This window comes from Oncorhynchus mykiss, chromosome 26, assembly GCF_013265735.2.
Source record: "Oncorhynchus mykiss isolate Arlee chromosome 26, USDA_OmykA_1.1, whole genome shotgun sequence".
NCBI classification, from domain to species: Eukaryota; Metazoa; Chordata; class Actinopteri; order Salmoniformes; family Salmonidae; genus Oncorhynchus; species Oncorhynchus mykiss.
The window spans coordinates 32,910,913-32,927,455 of NC_048590.1; the positions used below are offsets into that span (position 1 = coordinate 32,910,913).

At 41.4% G+C, this 16,543-nt stretch overlaps 1 protein-coding gene across 1 annotated transcript in view; it reads right to left on the minus strand.

Moving 5' to 3' along the window:
- The window catches only part of LOC110506670 (homeobox protein aristaless-like 4), a 25,707-nt gene extending 10,352 nt beyond the window's left edge, over positions 1–15,355 (minus strand). The window contains exons 1-2 of the mRNA XM_021586461.2: positions 14,655–15,355; positions 998–1,311 (exon numbers count right to left, since the gene is read on the minus strand). Coding sequence (XP_021442136.2) covers positions 998–1,311; positions 14,655–15,000 — 660 coding nt within the window. The 5' untranslated portion in view covers positions 15,001–15,355. The remainder of the gene's footprint in view (positions 1–997; positions 1,312–14,654) is intronic.
- Positions 15,356–16,543: the final 1,188 nt, after the last annotated feature.

Sequence of the window (16,543 nt, forward strand, 5' to 3'; positions counted from 1 at the left end):
ATCTCATCCCTCAGACTCTTTCACAGAGCACTTGCTATCTTTACTTTCACATGACGTTTGTATTTACAGATATTTGTGTTGGTATTGTACTGTATATCGTGGCATGTTTCCTATGGAATAGTGCATGATGGCTGCTGCGAACCTCACAACTTACCAGAGGCTCAGGGGAAGGTTTTCACACCTACCCCCGAGACCACGGGAGGGACACATTCTTCCTGAACAGGATGTTAATGAAAGAAAAACACAATGAATCCAAGGGCTTTTGGTAGACTTTGCGTGTGCACACGTGTGTCTTTGTGTGTCTGTGTCTGTCTGTATTCCGAACGAGGGGAGTCTCATCGTCTATCCACCAATGCTGGAATGTGGCAGTAGTCATTGACGGATTATATGTAAATCAAAGGTCACAGGAAGGTTGAATGTTTGTAGCCCCGGCCTGGTTAGCCACTTGCAGAGCTCAGTTCAGAGGTTCAGAAGTCCAGGGGTTCAGGTGCAGGCTAGGGTTAGAACCAAGCGTGTCTCCTCATACGTGGATGAAAGTCTGCTCTCTTGACGGTGAACATATGAGGCCCAGCTCCAGCCTCATCCCCTTGGGGCCCCCTGCCCTGCGTTGGCCCCTACTCCCACATTACCAGATAAATCTCACTCTCACCCTGGTGTCTTGGCGACATTATCTCTCCAAAGCCACAGATGTTGAGGGATTAATGTGATTCTATCCACAATCTCCTAGTCATTGGCTTTGTCTGGTTTTTGTTCAAGTCCTCTCAATAACTAACAGCTGCCACCTGATTCGAGATAGCGTTGGTCCTTGTTCCTGTTTGGCCAGTAAAGGATGCTCAAGTATAGACCTTTACCAATTGTGCTTCTGTTTATAATGGTGATCATAACTGTTATTTATGTGTAATGAAGGGGATACTGCTAGACTGAAGTCCCAGATCTTCACAGGACCTGTGTAAGTAGCGGTTAGCAGTAGAGCTCCTCTCAGGTGAGCCAGTCTTACCTGTACCCGGGCCTCGGTCAGGTCAGTCCGGAGGGCCAGCTGCTCGCGGGCGTACACATCTGGGTAGTGGGTCTTCTGGAAGACCTTCTCCAGCTCCTCCAGTTGGTAGCTGGTGAAGGTGGTGCGGTTACGCCTCTTCTTGCCCTTGTTGCTCTCACCCTCGCCCTTGTCCATGGGGCCGGCCATGTCCGAGCCTGGTCGGTCCGAGGGGCCCTTCACGCCTTGATCCTTCACACTAAGGTAGCTGCCGTCCATCCCAGAGGGGTCAGAGTTCGGGGTCAGGTCAGAGTCTGTCAGTCCTGAGCTGTCTTTACCTGGAGAGAGGATGAGAGAAGGAAGGTGTTAGAACACAATATATCTCGTACTGTGTTCAATTATTATGGATGTGGTTATTATTGACACTCTGTGTTTTGGGACTGATGTGCAACAGAAAACTAATTTAGACTGTGTTTACAGTATTATATAGCACTAGCACAAGGACCAAATGACTCTTGCAGCATGTTGTTCTTTGAAAGCTCCCTGGCCAGCTGGTTCCAGGTCTGGACTCTGGTTCATGGTGTGGTTAGGAGTGTATGTGTAAGCTGTGACTCCCAGAACTCTCCCTCCATACTGCTGCTCATAAATCATGGAAACAGACACCCTGGCAGGCAGTAATTGCAGAATAATAGAAAATTACAGATTTTCACGTCTCTCTCTCTCTGTGTCTCTCTGTGTGTGTTTTTCTTTCTCTCTGTTCTCTTTGTGTCTCTCTCCGTGTGTGTACTTCTCTCTCTCTGTGTGTCTCTGTGTGTCTCTCTCTCTCTCTCTCTCTCTCTCTCTCTCTCTCTCTCTCTCTTTCTCTCTCTCTCTCTCTCTCTCTCTCTCTCTCTCTCTCTCTAAGTATGGTTGGGGTTGGAGTCAGCTCTTACGCTGGGGGAACTCAGGTCTTTGACGCAGACACGTGGGCCGGGCGTGGTCTGTGGTGCGGCTGCAAGCTGAAGCTCACTTAGTAACACGACCAAACTAACCCGGCAACAAGAGTGTCAGTGGCAATTTGCTGGACGGTAATTTGTAGCGAGGGGAAACACACACAGCAGCCTAGCCGTGAAACCTCAGTCAGCCTACTGATCATAAATTCCCATGATGCTGTCTGTGCCAGTGTGCCGTTCGTCCATTATTCCACAATAGTGCCAATCTTCTGTGCCCTTACTGCCTTCCCTGCCAGTGGATCATTAAACTCTCTCCATTACGGCTTCTATTAAGGGGTCTGTTTGGGGTCCTGGGAAGGCAATGTGTTGTCATGCTCACTCATATGAACTGCAAACCCTCCCCCTTGGGCTCTAGGCTGTTCAAGGGGGTATAGAATATGGTTTGGGGTCCAAGCCAAACCTCACATCTGCTTCTCAACCCCTCTGCTTGGTGACGTCCCCTCTGGCTCGGTCTAGTGGTGAGTCCAGGCACTACGCTCCCCTCTGTTTAGCTTAGCTCTAAGAGACAGGGAATTATTTTAGGGAGCCCAGGGTTGGGATGTGCTCATTTCTTATCTGAGGCTGGGGTAAAGCCTTGTCAAGTTAGAGCCAGGGGGTGTAGGTGTGCATGTGAGCTTCTGGTGTGCGTACTGCTTTCAACACAGCAGGGCAGCATGCCCTCCGGCCCTCCACACAGAGCCTTGTTGGGTAATGTGCTGCAAGGTGAGGGGACCTGATAGAGCATCTGATGATACACACACCCTCGGTCCCCCGCCCTACACACCTTTCAAGGACTTGGGTAAAGGGAGCCGCATAACAGTCAATGACACCATGAGAAATATAAGCCTTGTGCTGTAGGATTTGTTTACACCAGGGGCCACATTTAGGGAAAGCCCCTCTTCCTACCATAACATTGTAATTAAGTTGTTCACTTATACCAATCACTGTTGCACTGTTATGTTTCACCCGTCTGATTCTCAAAACCTCCAATTCTCATTCTGTCTGTTATTATCATACTGTAAGTTAGAGCTTTTCCCTCAGAGTTGGATATGAGGAAAAAGATTACTCCTGGTGTTGGAAAATAATTGTGAGGGTCTGATTTGAGCCGTCTCACTCTCTCTGGCCGTGTCAGTTTGCCTTCCCTGGGCTGCTGCCAAGCACCCTGGTCACTGTGGACTGTCAGGCAGGCAGGCAGCATCGACCGGGGCCCGGGCCCTGGCCAGGGGTATAATGGCTCCCACATTGCCTGCTGCCTGCCCAGGACTGACACATCCTGTTAAGCCTGAGACGAGCAAGCTCAACGCATTTACCAAAACGTAATCATTTCTAGTTATTCCCTCATCATATGCCCTGCACCGATGGTCCCAACAAGGCAAGGCTGTCAGGCTGCTTGAAATCAAGGGCTCTCTGCATCTGATCAAAGACTCTTGTTTATGCCCTGTGTCATTGATGGTTTTTGGCAGAGGCAGGGTACTGTGACAATCTCCCGCTTGTTATCGGTGCCCACTGAGAGTAATTGGCATGGAGAGGTCCTTCTGAAATCGCAGAGGCAATATTTTCTCCAACTCTCCTATGGAGGTAAAGAGTTTATCAGTCATCACTAAAAGTAGTCATCACTAAAAGTAGTCATCACTAAAGTAGTCATCACTAAAGTAGTCATCACTAAAGTAGTCATCACTAAATTAGTCATCACTAAAGTATTTCAGAAATACAGTATCATCAAATCAAATCAAAATTGTATTTGTCACATACACATGTTTAGCAGATGTTATTGCGGGTGTAGCAAAATGCTTGTGTTTCTAGCTCCAACAGTGCAGTAATATCTAACAATTCACAACAATACACACAATACACACAACCTAAAAGTAAAATAATGGAATTAAGGAATGTATGAATATTAGGATGAGCAATGTCAGAGTGGCATTCCTCACTACATTTCATTATCACGGATTGGGGAGGCAGACATTTCCATTTAGCATCATGGTGGATTTTCCTGTAAATAACTGATACTCAGACACTTTCACCGTAGCTGATCGGATTAACAGTCATATTTGGGCTTAGTGAAAGTATGATATGTTATATACTGTATAAAGCAAAGACACTTCTGTCTCTATGCCAGGATATGTTCTGACATGCTGCTGTAATTTATCAGTGGTTACAGTTAACCCCCCCTCTCATTTTCACCTTTCACCTGTTATACAGGTCTAGATCTCAGCATCCCTGATACAACACTCGGAAGCAAGCAGACAATAAACTCCTCAGTCCCTTCTGCTAAAGCCTCATAGCGTGTTTCCCATTTAGAGGAATCTGCTCTACAACAGTGGTTTTTTTTAAACTTTGAATCCAAGATTCCACATCAGTTCCAATTACAGCTCTCTGACGGAGAGAGGCACGTCTGGAGCCCATTGTTCTTTGTCTGCCCCAACCCTGTTAGGGATCTGACATACCAAGTCTACAGTGACTGTACAACTGCTGTGATCTAAAATTGAAATAGCTTCCCTGTTCCCTTCCAGTTGTATAACTGCTGTCTTATGCTATTTGTATGTTTGTTTAAAGTAAGAAATAATGAGATGTGATACAGAACTGTGGCTGTGTCCAAATACAAGGTAGTTTAGAACTGAAATCTTCATATTATTCTTTACAATGTCAAGGAAACAGAATACTCTACTAAATCAGTCCAGATCTGACCAAGCTGAAACCAAGAGGGTCTGAACGCAGAGTTCATCAGTGGGTGAGAGAGAAAAGGGGTGAGGTTAAACCAGAGAACTAATTGGCAGTTTAACCCTAATAGTATTCACACCTGCCTGCAGAGCAACACAGGGTCTTGTAAACCCCTTTCAATAGCGTTTTCATTTCCCCACAAAAAAATGTCTTCATATTCTGCACTGTAAGTCTTTTAAAAAGAAAATATCAAAATAAGAAAAAAAGATGGTTACATTAGAGTAATAGATATGATCATCATAGCAGCTATGCTATGAGGGGTAAATGACTATAGTTCCTGCCCTTGGATATCCGTGCTGGACCCCTTAAAGTTAGCAAGGGTCAGACCTTCACTGGGGACAGACGTGAAGTCGCTGTCAAAAAGGAGAGGGGAACATCAAAGTGTAATTTAACTGGCAGTAAAGCGACAGGGCACCTCCCCAGCCTCTTTATTGAAAAGGTTGGCTAGGGTCAGCTCACAGCATTTAAAAGAAACACTATAAATTAGACACCCTGCTGTGACTGAGAGCGATTCATGGCTAAATATTCCCAAACCCAAAGAAATATCCCTAAATATTAGAAAACAAAAATAAAAGAAAGCAAGTGTGTGTCGTCTAGGCTTGATAGATCCCTGTTTTGACTGGACCCAGGAAGCAGAGGAAATTTGTGTAAGCTGTTTTCTCTGCTAAGCATTTATTTGTAACTCTAATTTGGTTTGTTTTCCCTTCTTAAAATATGGATCGTAATGGGAAGCTTTGTGCTCTGAAGTCCCGCCAACTCTGGGAATTCCTCTCTTCCTGCTCGTTCTGCTGGCTGTGAGGCTGTTACATAAAGACAGACACACTAACTAACACAGGTAATGGATGGAGAGAGTGACTGGTGTGTTGAGATGTAAACTTTATCATGCCTACACCATGACAAATGAAAAGTGATGTGAGAGACATTGATCCATTTTATTGCAACCTGTGAGTGTGTCACCACAAGGCATTAGCATGGGGAGAGCCTTATTAGCAAGCCCTCTGCCTACACGGCCATTGGCAAAACCAGAGCTAATCGCCTACCCAAAGGCAGATGGAGTCGAGTCTCAGTAGTTCTTATAAACCAGTCTTTCTTAAACGATCTTGTTTCTGGTTAGGAGCACCATGACACCACTACGAATAGCACCGCAGTATGAGTAGGCTATGGTGTCAATTGCAGTCATTGAAACAGTTCAAGGTTAGCCTAAGTTGGTGCTCACTAGGCCCATGCCTTTCTCATATCCCTGCTGCCCTCTCATATGCCTGACGCCGTAAACAAAACCTCAGCTAACGGATGAGAAAGTTCCATAAGTACTTCTCTGACTAGCTTATAGCTACAGTAGTTTGGGAGCATCTGATAGGTAAGCGTCCACTTTGAAGTCAAACACTGAGAGGGATGATTCATCCCATCAGGCTGCTGTGAGGTGCACACGCTGTGCCAAAAAACAACTGCTATGGGAGCGTATCCATAAAGCCTGAGACACTGATAAATCACCCCTCTCTCTTCAAGGTTCTTTATCTGTCTGAGAGTCTCTCTCAGGCCCTAGAGCATGGCAGGATCTCCACTAGCCTGAGACTGAACTAGGGTCTACTCAGTGTCTTTTCCACAGTTTGGCTAGCTCTAAAACAAGGTCAAGACAGTGTTAGACAATTACACGTAAGATGAAGGAACAAAGCTCTATTTGTCTTTCTGAAAACAACTTATTAGCATATCTGGAAACACTTTCTCCTGCTCTTATACCCATGTAAATACACAGTAATAACTGTAACAACACTGTATGTTGTGTTGGAGATATAATACCCAGTGTAATGCAAAGTTCATGCAAAATAATATTTGACTGCGTACGCTGTGGTTTTAACCAGTACTGTACTGAAATGGCTAAAAGACAGAAAGCCTTCATGTTATTTGAATGAATGCAGAGGGAGACCCCTTGAGAGGGGAAGGCTTCTTAATGTGAGATCCTCTCAGTTTATCTAACAGTTGACGTTATGTTCCCTCCTCCTTTCCCAGTGAGGTCTGAATCTCTCGGGTGATGTTAAAAACCACAATGAAGCAAACACACATTTTACGAGTGCACGGGAATGCCATAATAAAAGACAGGTTGGTCACTGTCCTCTTAGCATCATGTGGATTCCACTTCTGACAATAGCATTGTTATACTGAAGTAAATACAATGTGGAAAGGGCACTAGATTGTCCTTGGTGGTCCAAATTGTTAATCACTTGTAACTAATCAAAAATGATCATCTGCTTGTGAAATAATATGTAATTTCATATAGGCTTCTTAAAGTTTTTTACATCAGCTCCCATGTGAACTTACATAGTACTCATTAGGAAACACCATGTGAACTTACATAGTACTCAGTAGGAAACACCATGTGAACTTACATAGTACTCATTAGGAAACACCATGTGAACTTACATAGTACTCAGTAGGAAACACCATGTGAACTTACATAGTACTCAGTAGGAAACACCATGTGAACTTACATAGTACTCAGTAGGAAACACCATGTGAACTTACATAGTACTCATTAGGAAACACCATGTGAACTTACATAGTACTCAGTAGGAAACACCATGTGAACTTACATAGTACTCATTAGGAAACACCATGTGAACTTACATAGTACTCAGTAGGAAACACCATGTGAACTTACATAGTACTCATTAGGAAACACCATGTGAACTTACATAGTACTCAGTAGGAAACACCATGTGAACTTACATAGTACTCAGTAGGAAACACCATGTGAACTTACATAGTACTCAGTAGGAAACACCATGTGAACTTACATAGTACTCAGTAGGAAACACCATGTGAACTTACATAGTACTCAGTAGGAAACACCATGTGAACTTACATAGTACTCAGTAGGAAACACCATGTGAACTTACATAGTACTCAGTAGGAAACACCATGTGAACTTACATAGTACTCAGTAGGAAACACCATGTGAACTTACATAGTACTTATTAGGAAACACCATGTGAACTTACATAGTACTCAGTAGGAAACACCATGTGAACTTACATAGTACTCATTAGGAAACACCATGTGAACTTACATAGTACTCAGTAGGAAACACCATGTGAACTTACATAGTACTCAGTAGGAAACACCATGTGAACTTCCATAGTACTCATTAAGAAACACCATGTGAACTTACATATTACTCAGTAGGAAACACCATGTGAACTTACATAGTACTCAGTAGGAAACACCATGTGAACTTACATAGTACTCAGTAGGAAACACCATGTGAACTTACATAGTACTCATTAGGAAACACCATGTGAACTTACATAGTACTCATTAGGAAACACCATGTGAACTTACATAGTACTCATTAGGAAACACCATGTGAACTTACATAGTACTCATTAGGAAACACCATGTGAACTTACATAGTACTCATTAGGAAACACCATGTGAATTTATATAGTACTCATTAGGAAACACCATGTGAACTTACATAGTACTCATTAGGAAACACCATGTGAATTTATATAGTACTCAGTAGGAAACACCATGTGAACTTACATAGTACTCATTAGGAAACACCATGTGAAATAATGTGATTCAATGGGTAGTTTATAGAAAAAAGCAACACGCTTATAATTTCAGTTCTTGTGATGGGTGCCACTGTCCAGGCCAATGGACATGCTAACTTTTTACTGTACTATAACGTCTGAGAAAATGTATACACAGTAGGTGATATTACAGACTCTAATTTTCTGAGATATTCTTTGTGCTGGACGTCTGATCAGTAAGCATCTTCTGAATGCCTCAACTATGGAGCGTTTAGTTACACAGCAGAGGATCTGACTGCCGGGCTGAGAGAAGGCCTGGAATACGAGGTTCAATGTAGCCCTGTCGCACTCCAGCCGGCAGATTGAGCTTAATGTAAATTGCTGTGCCAAAATACGAGTTAACTGGTAAAATGATCCTAGGTCCTTGTCACCTCTAGTCATGTCAGCAACCTGCTGAAGTGTGTCCTGGTTCTCCAGGCTTCGCAGCACTTCCATGGCTGGTTTCTATTACCCACTGCTCATATCAATCAGCACAGACGGACAGAAAGAAAGGCTCAAATGGTTGTGCTGTACTAAAGACGGTAGAGAGAGAAAGGGCAGCAGATGGGGCGTTGGTGGCTTCAGTCTAGATTGAAAGGATCTCACAGGACAGTTGATTCACACCTCCTGTATCCTCCCTCTCTTTGAGTGAAAACACAATATTGTAACCACAACTATATACCAAATGCTTGTAATGTCACAACAAAGGATTTTCCTCTCTCTGTCCATAGCTCACGAATAGTTAATTGGAAAAGGTGACTGCCGGGCTGATGTTAAAGTAAATAGTGATCTTGACTACAAATGTTACGAAAACGTAATGTACGTTTCTGTTTGGATTCTTTTGGGTTTTAGATCAATTCTCTCTGAAGAAATTTGGGGTACAGCTCTTCTAAAAACGTCAGGAAACCATAAAGGTCTCTGTATCCTGTCCTCAGGGAAGACGGTCAAGCACCATAAGAGAAAAACTTCTGTTGCTTCAAGAAAAATATTAAGATATTGATGTTCCTAGTTTGGAGGTTACGCTCTCAGTGAGTATTCTGACCACTCTTGACACTGCAGAGAAGCCAAGGATAGCTATCTCTGACAATGTGCATTGTTTGTGTGTGTCAAACCAAGTGAAGAAACAATCTATTATTACATCTTATTCTATTCTACTATATATTTTTATGTAAAAAAAACACAATCCCCTAATTTAAAGGCCACCTGTTGTCAGATTTTATCAGGTTGAATTTTGTCCACTCTCCCTGAGATGTTTAGAGCCAGGCCCTAAATATCCTACTGCCTAGAGGAGAGGAGTGGTTTATGGAGCCTGGAGTCCAGTGGAGTTACAGGCTTTAATCACTGCATGTAGACCCAGCTAGGAAAGGGACTGCTCTCCCCTACTGCTAATGCACAGACCTTGTATGTGTTGTCCCTGAAGTAGCATACGGTTGGTCCAGGGCTGCTGGACCTGAGAGAACCTCAATGTAACTGGACTGATGGGCCGTAGAAAGTGTCCCATTGTTTCATCTTAAGAGGTTTGAATGGAGGAATGGTTGAAACCATGCCATTTGTTGCCCTATACACCCACTAAATCATTCCCTGATCCTTTCAGTCACTTGCAACCCACCCCATAACCAAATATTGTATTGGTGACATGTTGTGTATTTGTGTGCGGCACTTGTTTAGCAAGGTTACACAATCCAATCACCTCTTGGACACGCAAGGACTGCCTGTGCTCACTGGGGGCTGGCCTTTGAAAGTATGAAAATAACTGGGGGAGGTGCAGATGTACATCTGAGTCACATTAATGGTGGAGGTCTCCTGTAGTGCTGAGACGTTCCTGCCTGCTCTTTAACGCTCGCTCTATCTGAGTCAGTCATACCTGTGGTCCAGCAAGGCTGCTGCAAGGGTGGCGTCCACTGTAAAAACGTGCATGGTCTACCCAGCCAGGGTCCTGTGATACCATAGAACAGGGTTTCTCAAACTTGGTCCTGGGCCTCCCCTGGGAGCACGTTTTGTTTTTCTGTCCTAGCACTACACAGCTGATTCAAATAACCAAAGCTTTATGATGAGGTGGTTATTTGAATCAACTGTGTAGTGCTAGGACAAAAAAAAAAAAACGGGCTCCCAGAGGGGGGACCAAGTTTGGGAAACCCTGCCATAGAACATCACATTTTACTGGGTCCTTTGTTTTGAAAGGTCATATAACAATTTTGATTGGTCTTATCATGGAAAGAAAATAGTCTTATATTGTTGAATTCGAATGTGTCATCTGTTGTAAAGTATTAGATATGTCCTTTGGTGTAAACTCTCTTTTTAGTGGCTCACTTATTGCTTTAATAAGATATATTAGGACGGCATCATAAGGCTAAGTATTATTTATAGCGGTTTGTTTGAGATTAACAGCAGAAATCCTTTTCTTTACATCTACCTAGTGTGCGACGTTATGTAGACTACAGGCCACCGGCAAGTTCAGCCGAACGCAAAAAGAAACAAACTCCCTTGAAATCTCCCGAAAACAGCGCTGGTATTATGTTCAAAGGTCCCCGCGGTGTCTAGTGGGAAATATTGTAAAGACTGTGACTCCAGGAATGTCAGCCTACCTGCTTAAGCCTGATTGAAGTAATAACTCACGAAGTCTCCGTTGAATTTCCTGCCATGACTTATACCTGTGGTCGAAACCAATAAGGCTTCCTATACCAGGTTTAGAGTCTGACCCTAAATAATATATCGTGAGTGATTATGTGATCTGGTAGGTTTATAGAACATCAAAACTCTTCCCCGGACAAAAACGCATTCCATTGCAAATATGACCCCGAGTTGATAGGAAAGCGTGACAATGTGTTTGGTTTATTAGTATAGGTCTATGTGATTCAAACGCACTTTCACATCGATCATTCAAATTTCAGTCCGTGTCTATACATTTTCATTAGTTGACTTTGTATATGCCGAGCATATTCGTAATTTTTGACAGGTTTATGTGCAGGCCTAGGCCTGATCTTTTCAGCGCTATATTACGCACGCCTCTCCTGTGAGTCATTACGTACCAAATGTTAAGCAAGGTAATAACACAGGATTGGAAATTAAATATGTGAAAAACGGAATATTATGTTAAATTTGAATAACTTGTAGGCTTAATGTTATAGGCATACCACGTTTGGGTTCAAGTTTGGATCAGAGTATTTACTCATTTATTTCAGGTGAATATTTTCTTGTTCAGAACTATCTAAATATTGTAAGCTATATAATGACTACATAATAGGCAACTTGTCGCTTTTTGAATAATAAAGATGTGCATACGGTAAATGACTTCTAATTCATCATAATATGCTCATATGGTTAACTATTGTTTAGCTATTATTAATATTATTGTTATTATTATTATTATCAGTAGTAGGAGTCGTATTCCCATAGATTCCCAGCAGTGATCGATCAGTCGTATACTCTTGACAAAGCAAGTGTCTGGTGTTCGTGTGTTGTTGTCTAAAGTTATTTGATTAAACCAAAGAGATTCAATAACATCTGCACAGCAGACCATCATTAATAAATCTTATATGGATGGCTATGCTATGTTACGTCACCCGTTTAAACTAATTATGTAGCGAAGAAAAGACTGATTGGTTTATGTGCTTTCATTAAGGTTTACAGAAATCCTATTCTGGCACATTAGTGGCATGTTTTCAGTGCCCAGCCCTCCTCCGTAACTCAGCTATAAATACTTAATTATGTAATAATAATATTAATACTGTTATGATGATGATGATGACAGTCTAGTCATCAACAATAATATCATCTTTATCCTCATTAATATCATCCTGATCCTCATCATGGTAGCCATTAGCCAACAGTAAGAACAGCATGGCAAAGTTTAACTAAAGTTTCTTCATGTGCACTTTTTCTCACGTTGGCCCGCACGCTAGACCAGACAATTGATCAATGTCTTCTCTTTGACAGCAGTGATTCAGTGCTTTCGCTTTTATATTGATATCTCAACTCGTTATATCCTCTTTGGTTGTGTCCCCGTTTGTTCATTTTCACGAAGGACAGGACTCCTGTCGTTTTCACTAGATATTCATTAGAATATCTGTAATAGTGAATCGTTAACAGGTTTGGTGAAGCATGTACTTTCGTTTAATCGAAAGTTAGTATATTGATGAAAATGGTTATTATTATATTCTAATTTCATTCTATAATTTCAGTAATCTGGCATTTGATTTTAATTTGGATGTCGTTTGTGTTAGCAGCACTGTCCAGTGTCCATACGTTCACTGTGCATGCATCTTTAGTGTCGTTTTAATAAAAACATTTTTTTACTGTTTTTCTATAAACGGATGTTATTGTTATGTTAGAAGTCAGATGTAATGGGTATTACATTTAAATGTTCTAAATTACACAGATGAATGGAAAAAATACTTAAGTTTTCCTCACAGAGCGCTTAGTTGATTTTCGAGCATGATTAATTAAGGATTATTGAAATTGGTGATTTTTACTTATTCTTGCGCTACATTCAAGTTAATGTTACCTATAGCGTTCAATAAGCGATCATGTGGTCCGATCAATGTCTATGCGCTCTTGCTTGTTGTAATAAAACATTTGAAGAATGTGCGTTTAAATGTTGGACATCTTTGATCTAAATGTAGCCTAAACCTGAGACAGAATTGGGCCAAATTGAATGAACATGTTTTAGAAATTAGCTAACTCCTCATACATTAATAGCAATTGGTTTATAGAGACTTCGAAACGTGAGACTGACATATAATTATTTGGCAGAAAGTCTTGGGCAAATTTTGCCTGTATTATAATTTTAGCAACTGCTTTAGTCTTGTTGAAGTAAACCATTTTCTTGAGGATTCATGGCCTACGTATCGAATATCATCTGGCTTTGGTCACTGACTTCTCAACCATAAACAACAAATGAATCAGGTTTGAAATTTGTAATAACTCCTACAAAAATTCTTAGCACTTGTAGCCACTCTCCTGAGAGAGGTTCCAGAAAGCTTTTACCGCAGTATTTGATGCTTCCCCCCAGTTCATCATCTGAGAAGCCGCTCTATGTCCGTGGGTTTTCATCTCCCCCACAAGTTGCTCGCAGATGGTTAGAGAAAGCGCTGGATTTTGCGGTATTTGTGTTAAATTTATAGCATGGGCGGATTTTTCCTGCGCTCAAGATGTGCCCTTTGCTAGACCTCTGCAGAATATCTTCAATATAAAGATATAGGTCGGTAAATCAGTAGAGGGTATTATTTCTTATTAAGAATTAAGAATTGCATGTAGGTATTTTCACATGACATATTAATTTATTCATTTAATGCATGGCAACTCTGGGTTTCCAGTTGCAAAGTTAAAGTGTGTATTTCATTGTAAAATAAACAAATATTGCTTAAGAGCTTGTGATCCGTTATATTTTATTGTATGGTCATACAAACATCTATAAGGTCACCAATACCCAAGTCACGATAACGCAACGTTTCTGCAGAGTACACGTAGACTACTGTAGGCTAGAGGCCTTTACAGTGTTATTTTGTCAGTTCACAAAATCAGGCTGTTTGATCAGCAATGTTTTAGTCACAAACTTCAATTCACCACAGGCTATCAGTTTGGCCAATCTTTTCTATAAGAATCTGATTATCTTTACCTTGATATCATATAGGTGCCGAAACGTGTGTGTGTGTGTGGGTGTATGTCATCGATGGATTCTTAACATTTGCAAACTCCCCCAACATCGATTGCTCATGAGACAATATTAAGTATTTAGCCAATAGATTTAAAGAGACTAGGGATAATAATATTGGTCCGCTGATAAACTATTGCCCATAATAAAGTAAATTCGACGCTCGGTAATTTTTCATGCTTGAAAACGTGTTAATTCAATTGTCCGATTCAGATTCAATATTAAGGATTGTAATGCAGATTATCGCATTAAATATAGCCTAATTTAATTCAATCGTCAAAGGGAAAACGTGATAGTCGGGAAGGTTATGCCTCTTCGTAATTGTGTTACAGGGGATAGTTGTTGCCGTAATATTGGTAGTAAGTTGTGAAGTCCATCACATTGAGTTTGTAAAGACTCATGCATTGACAAATGTTCATTAGCGATTAGTGAAATTATCCTAACACCCGGGATGATAGCAGACGTGATTATTTCTTTTATTTTATCGTCGGTTCTGATTATTGGAAGGAATTTCTCAACGTACAGGAAACTGTTTACGAGGCATGCGGATACATGCATAACGTTCCCAACTTCAAGAAGAAAATACGCAAAACATCCTTCATAATTGGGGGAATAGTCAGTCAAGTGAACAGATATTAACACCGAGCAGTGTATACAGAACACAAGCACAATTTCGGTTGTCATTTAATATGGTTTTTCCATAAGAGTAAAGAATAAGGGACACGGGACATCTCTGTTCGTTTGAAACAGAACTGTGGTTTACTCACCATAGCAGGGAATGAGCGCTCCGTTGTGTCCACTTTCTTGGTGCAGTTTGCCTCCTTCGGGGGGGGTTTTGCAAGAAGACCTCTGCATGAAGAGGTGGTATTTGTTAAAGGTGCCTTCTCCAGCGGTGGCATCCAATGACTGACACTCCTGTTGGAATGGGCTCCGAGACTTTTCTCCGTAAGCCTGACCTTTGTTTGGCAGGAAAGTGGGGCTGTATTTGGTGTCACTTACTTGGAATGTCCTAAACGGGTTCGTCGGATGATCCCTACCTTGCGGTGCAGAGGGGCTATAATATGAATCCATGGATGTCATATCGCAGTATGAGACGCACGTCTCGGCGTTCATGCCTAAAAAAAGTTACTGGGAGAAAAAGACGACCAAACTTTTTTCTTTCTTTCCGTTTTGGAAAAGGAAGCAAACAGATACCCTCACTCTCTCTCCCTCTTCCACATACGGATGAACACACACATACACACTGTCACGCACACACACATACACTGGCGCGGCAGCTGTGTTTGGTTATAAAACGATTCAGATGTTTTCCAGGAACCACTCGCTGACCAAAAGCTAAAAACTCCCCTTAAGGTTTAGAGGAGTAACAAAAATGCGTCTTTCTTCAGAAGATGCAACCCAGATCTCCCCGATATACACTAGAGCTGTGTGGACTTTAAGTCAAGACATCTCCGGAGTGATTATGTTGATAAAATGAATGGGTGATGTCAGTCCTTTCCTCAGAAGAAAAAAACGTCTTCTTTTTTAAATATGTGGGGGGACTTAACACATGACATTAATGCAATTAGGGTATGAATATATAACTAATTGTAAGTGAAGGGCAACAGCGAGAATGCAATTTTATGGTTGATTCGCAATGGTTCGTCAAGAGGGGACTTCTTCCAGACAACTGGGATCTCGACACATATAGGACAGGGGGGGGGGGGGGGGGTTATGTGTTTTAAGCAGAATTACATTTTATTTTTCTTCAAACCATATCACTCAGAAAATATTTTCTGTCGTTAAAGATGAGTTGGCCTATATTCAGAATATCTACAACTTTATCCTTGTATCCCGTTGATCCAAGTTTTTTTTTGTACTTTTTGAAATGAATATTTTCCTCACGTCATCACCTGATTGATGATCAATCACATTGCACTTATAATTTATCCCCGTGTCAAACCACTTCGCCTCTTGATGTGATTCATTTGATGTGAATCACATCAAGAGTTCAAGCTTTAATGCAAATTATTTAACTTGAGCCTGTAGCGCGGGTTCCTCAATTGGACACGTTTGCAAAGGTTGAATGGGTCCCGTCGATAAATGAACCACACTGATATAACCACGTCTAATTCAACAAAACCATACTATGTGGGCCTAAAGGCTTATGGGCGCAAAATTATTATCTAATAATTTCAGTGAAATTAGTCCAATATGTATTAATAATTGGATATATTTCTATATTACAACGATTATTGCAAACTCAGCAACAAGCACATCACTGAAATTTCAAAACGTAGTGGTAGGAGTCATCGTGTTTTCTATTGCCACTTACTTCAATATTTTAATAACAGACTAGGACTATGTTAATGAGCTCGTGGGACTTTGGGACATTTATTTGTCACATGCAGGAAAAAAACATATTTTTCTCCTTGAGTTACTTTTTTCATCGATATCTCCAATTTTGTGGGATATTGCTCAGCAAATTAAATATTTTAATTGAATTGGTGAAGAACATGCTTGGCTACTATAGTCAGTGTATTAAGCATTGAACATATGGCTATTGGGCTACAATCTTACTACAGGGAGTTGCTGTATAAAGCCCCTCTGGTGAAAAATATTCCGCGTAAAATATCTCTGCAGTAGGCTATCTGCAACAACATGGTTCTTTGATCGC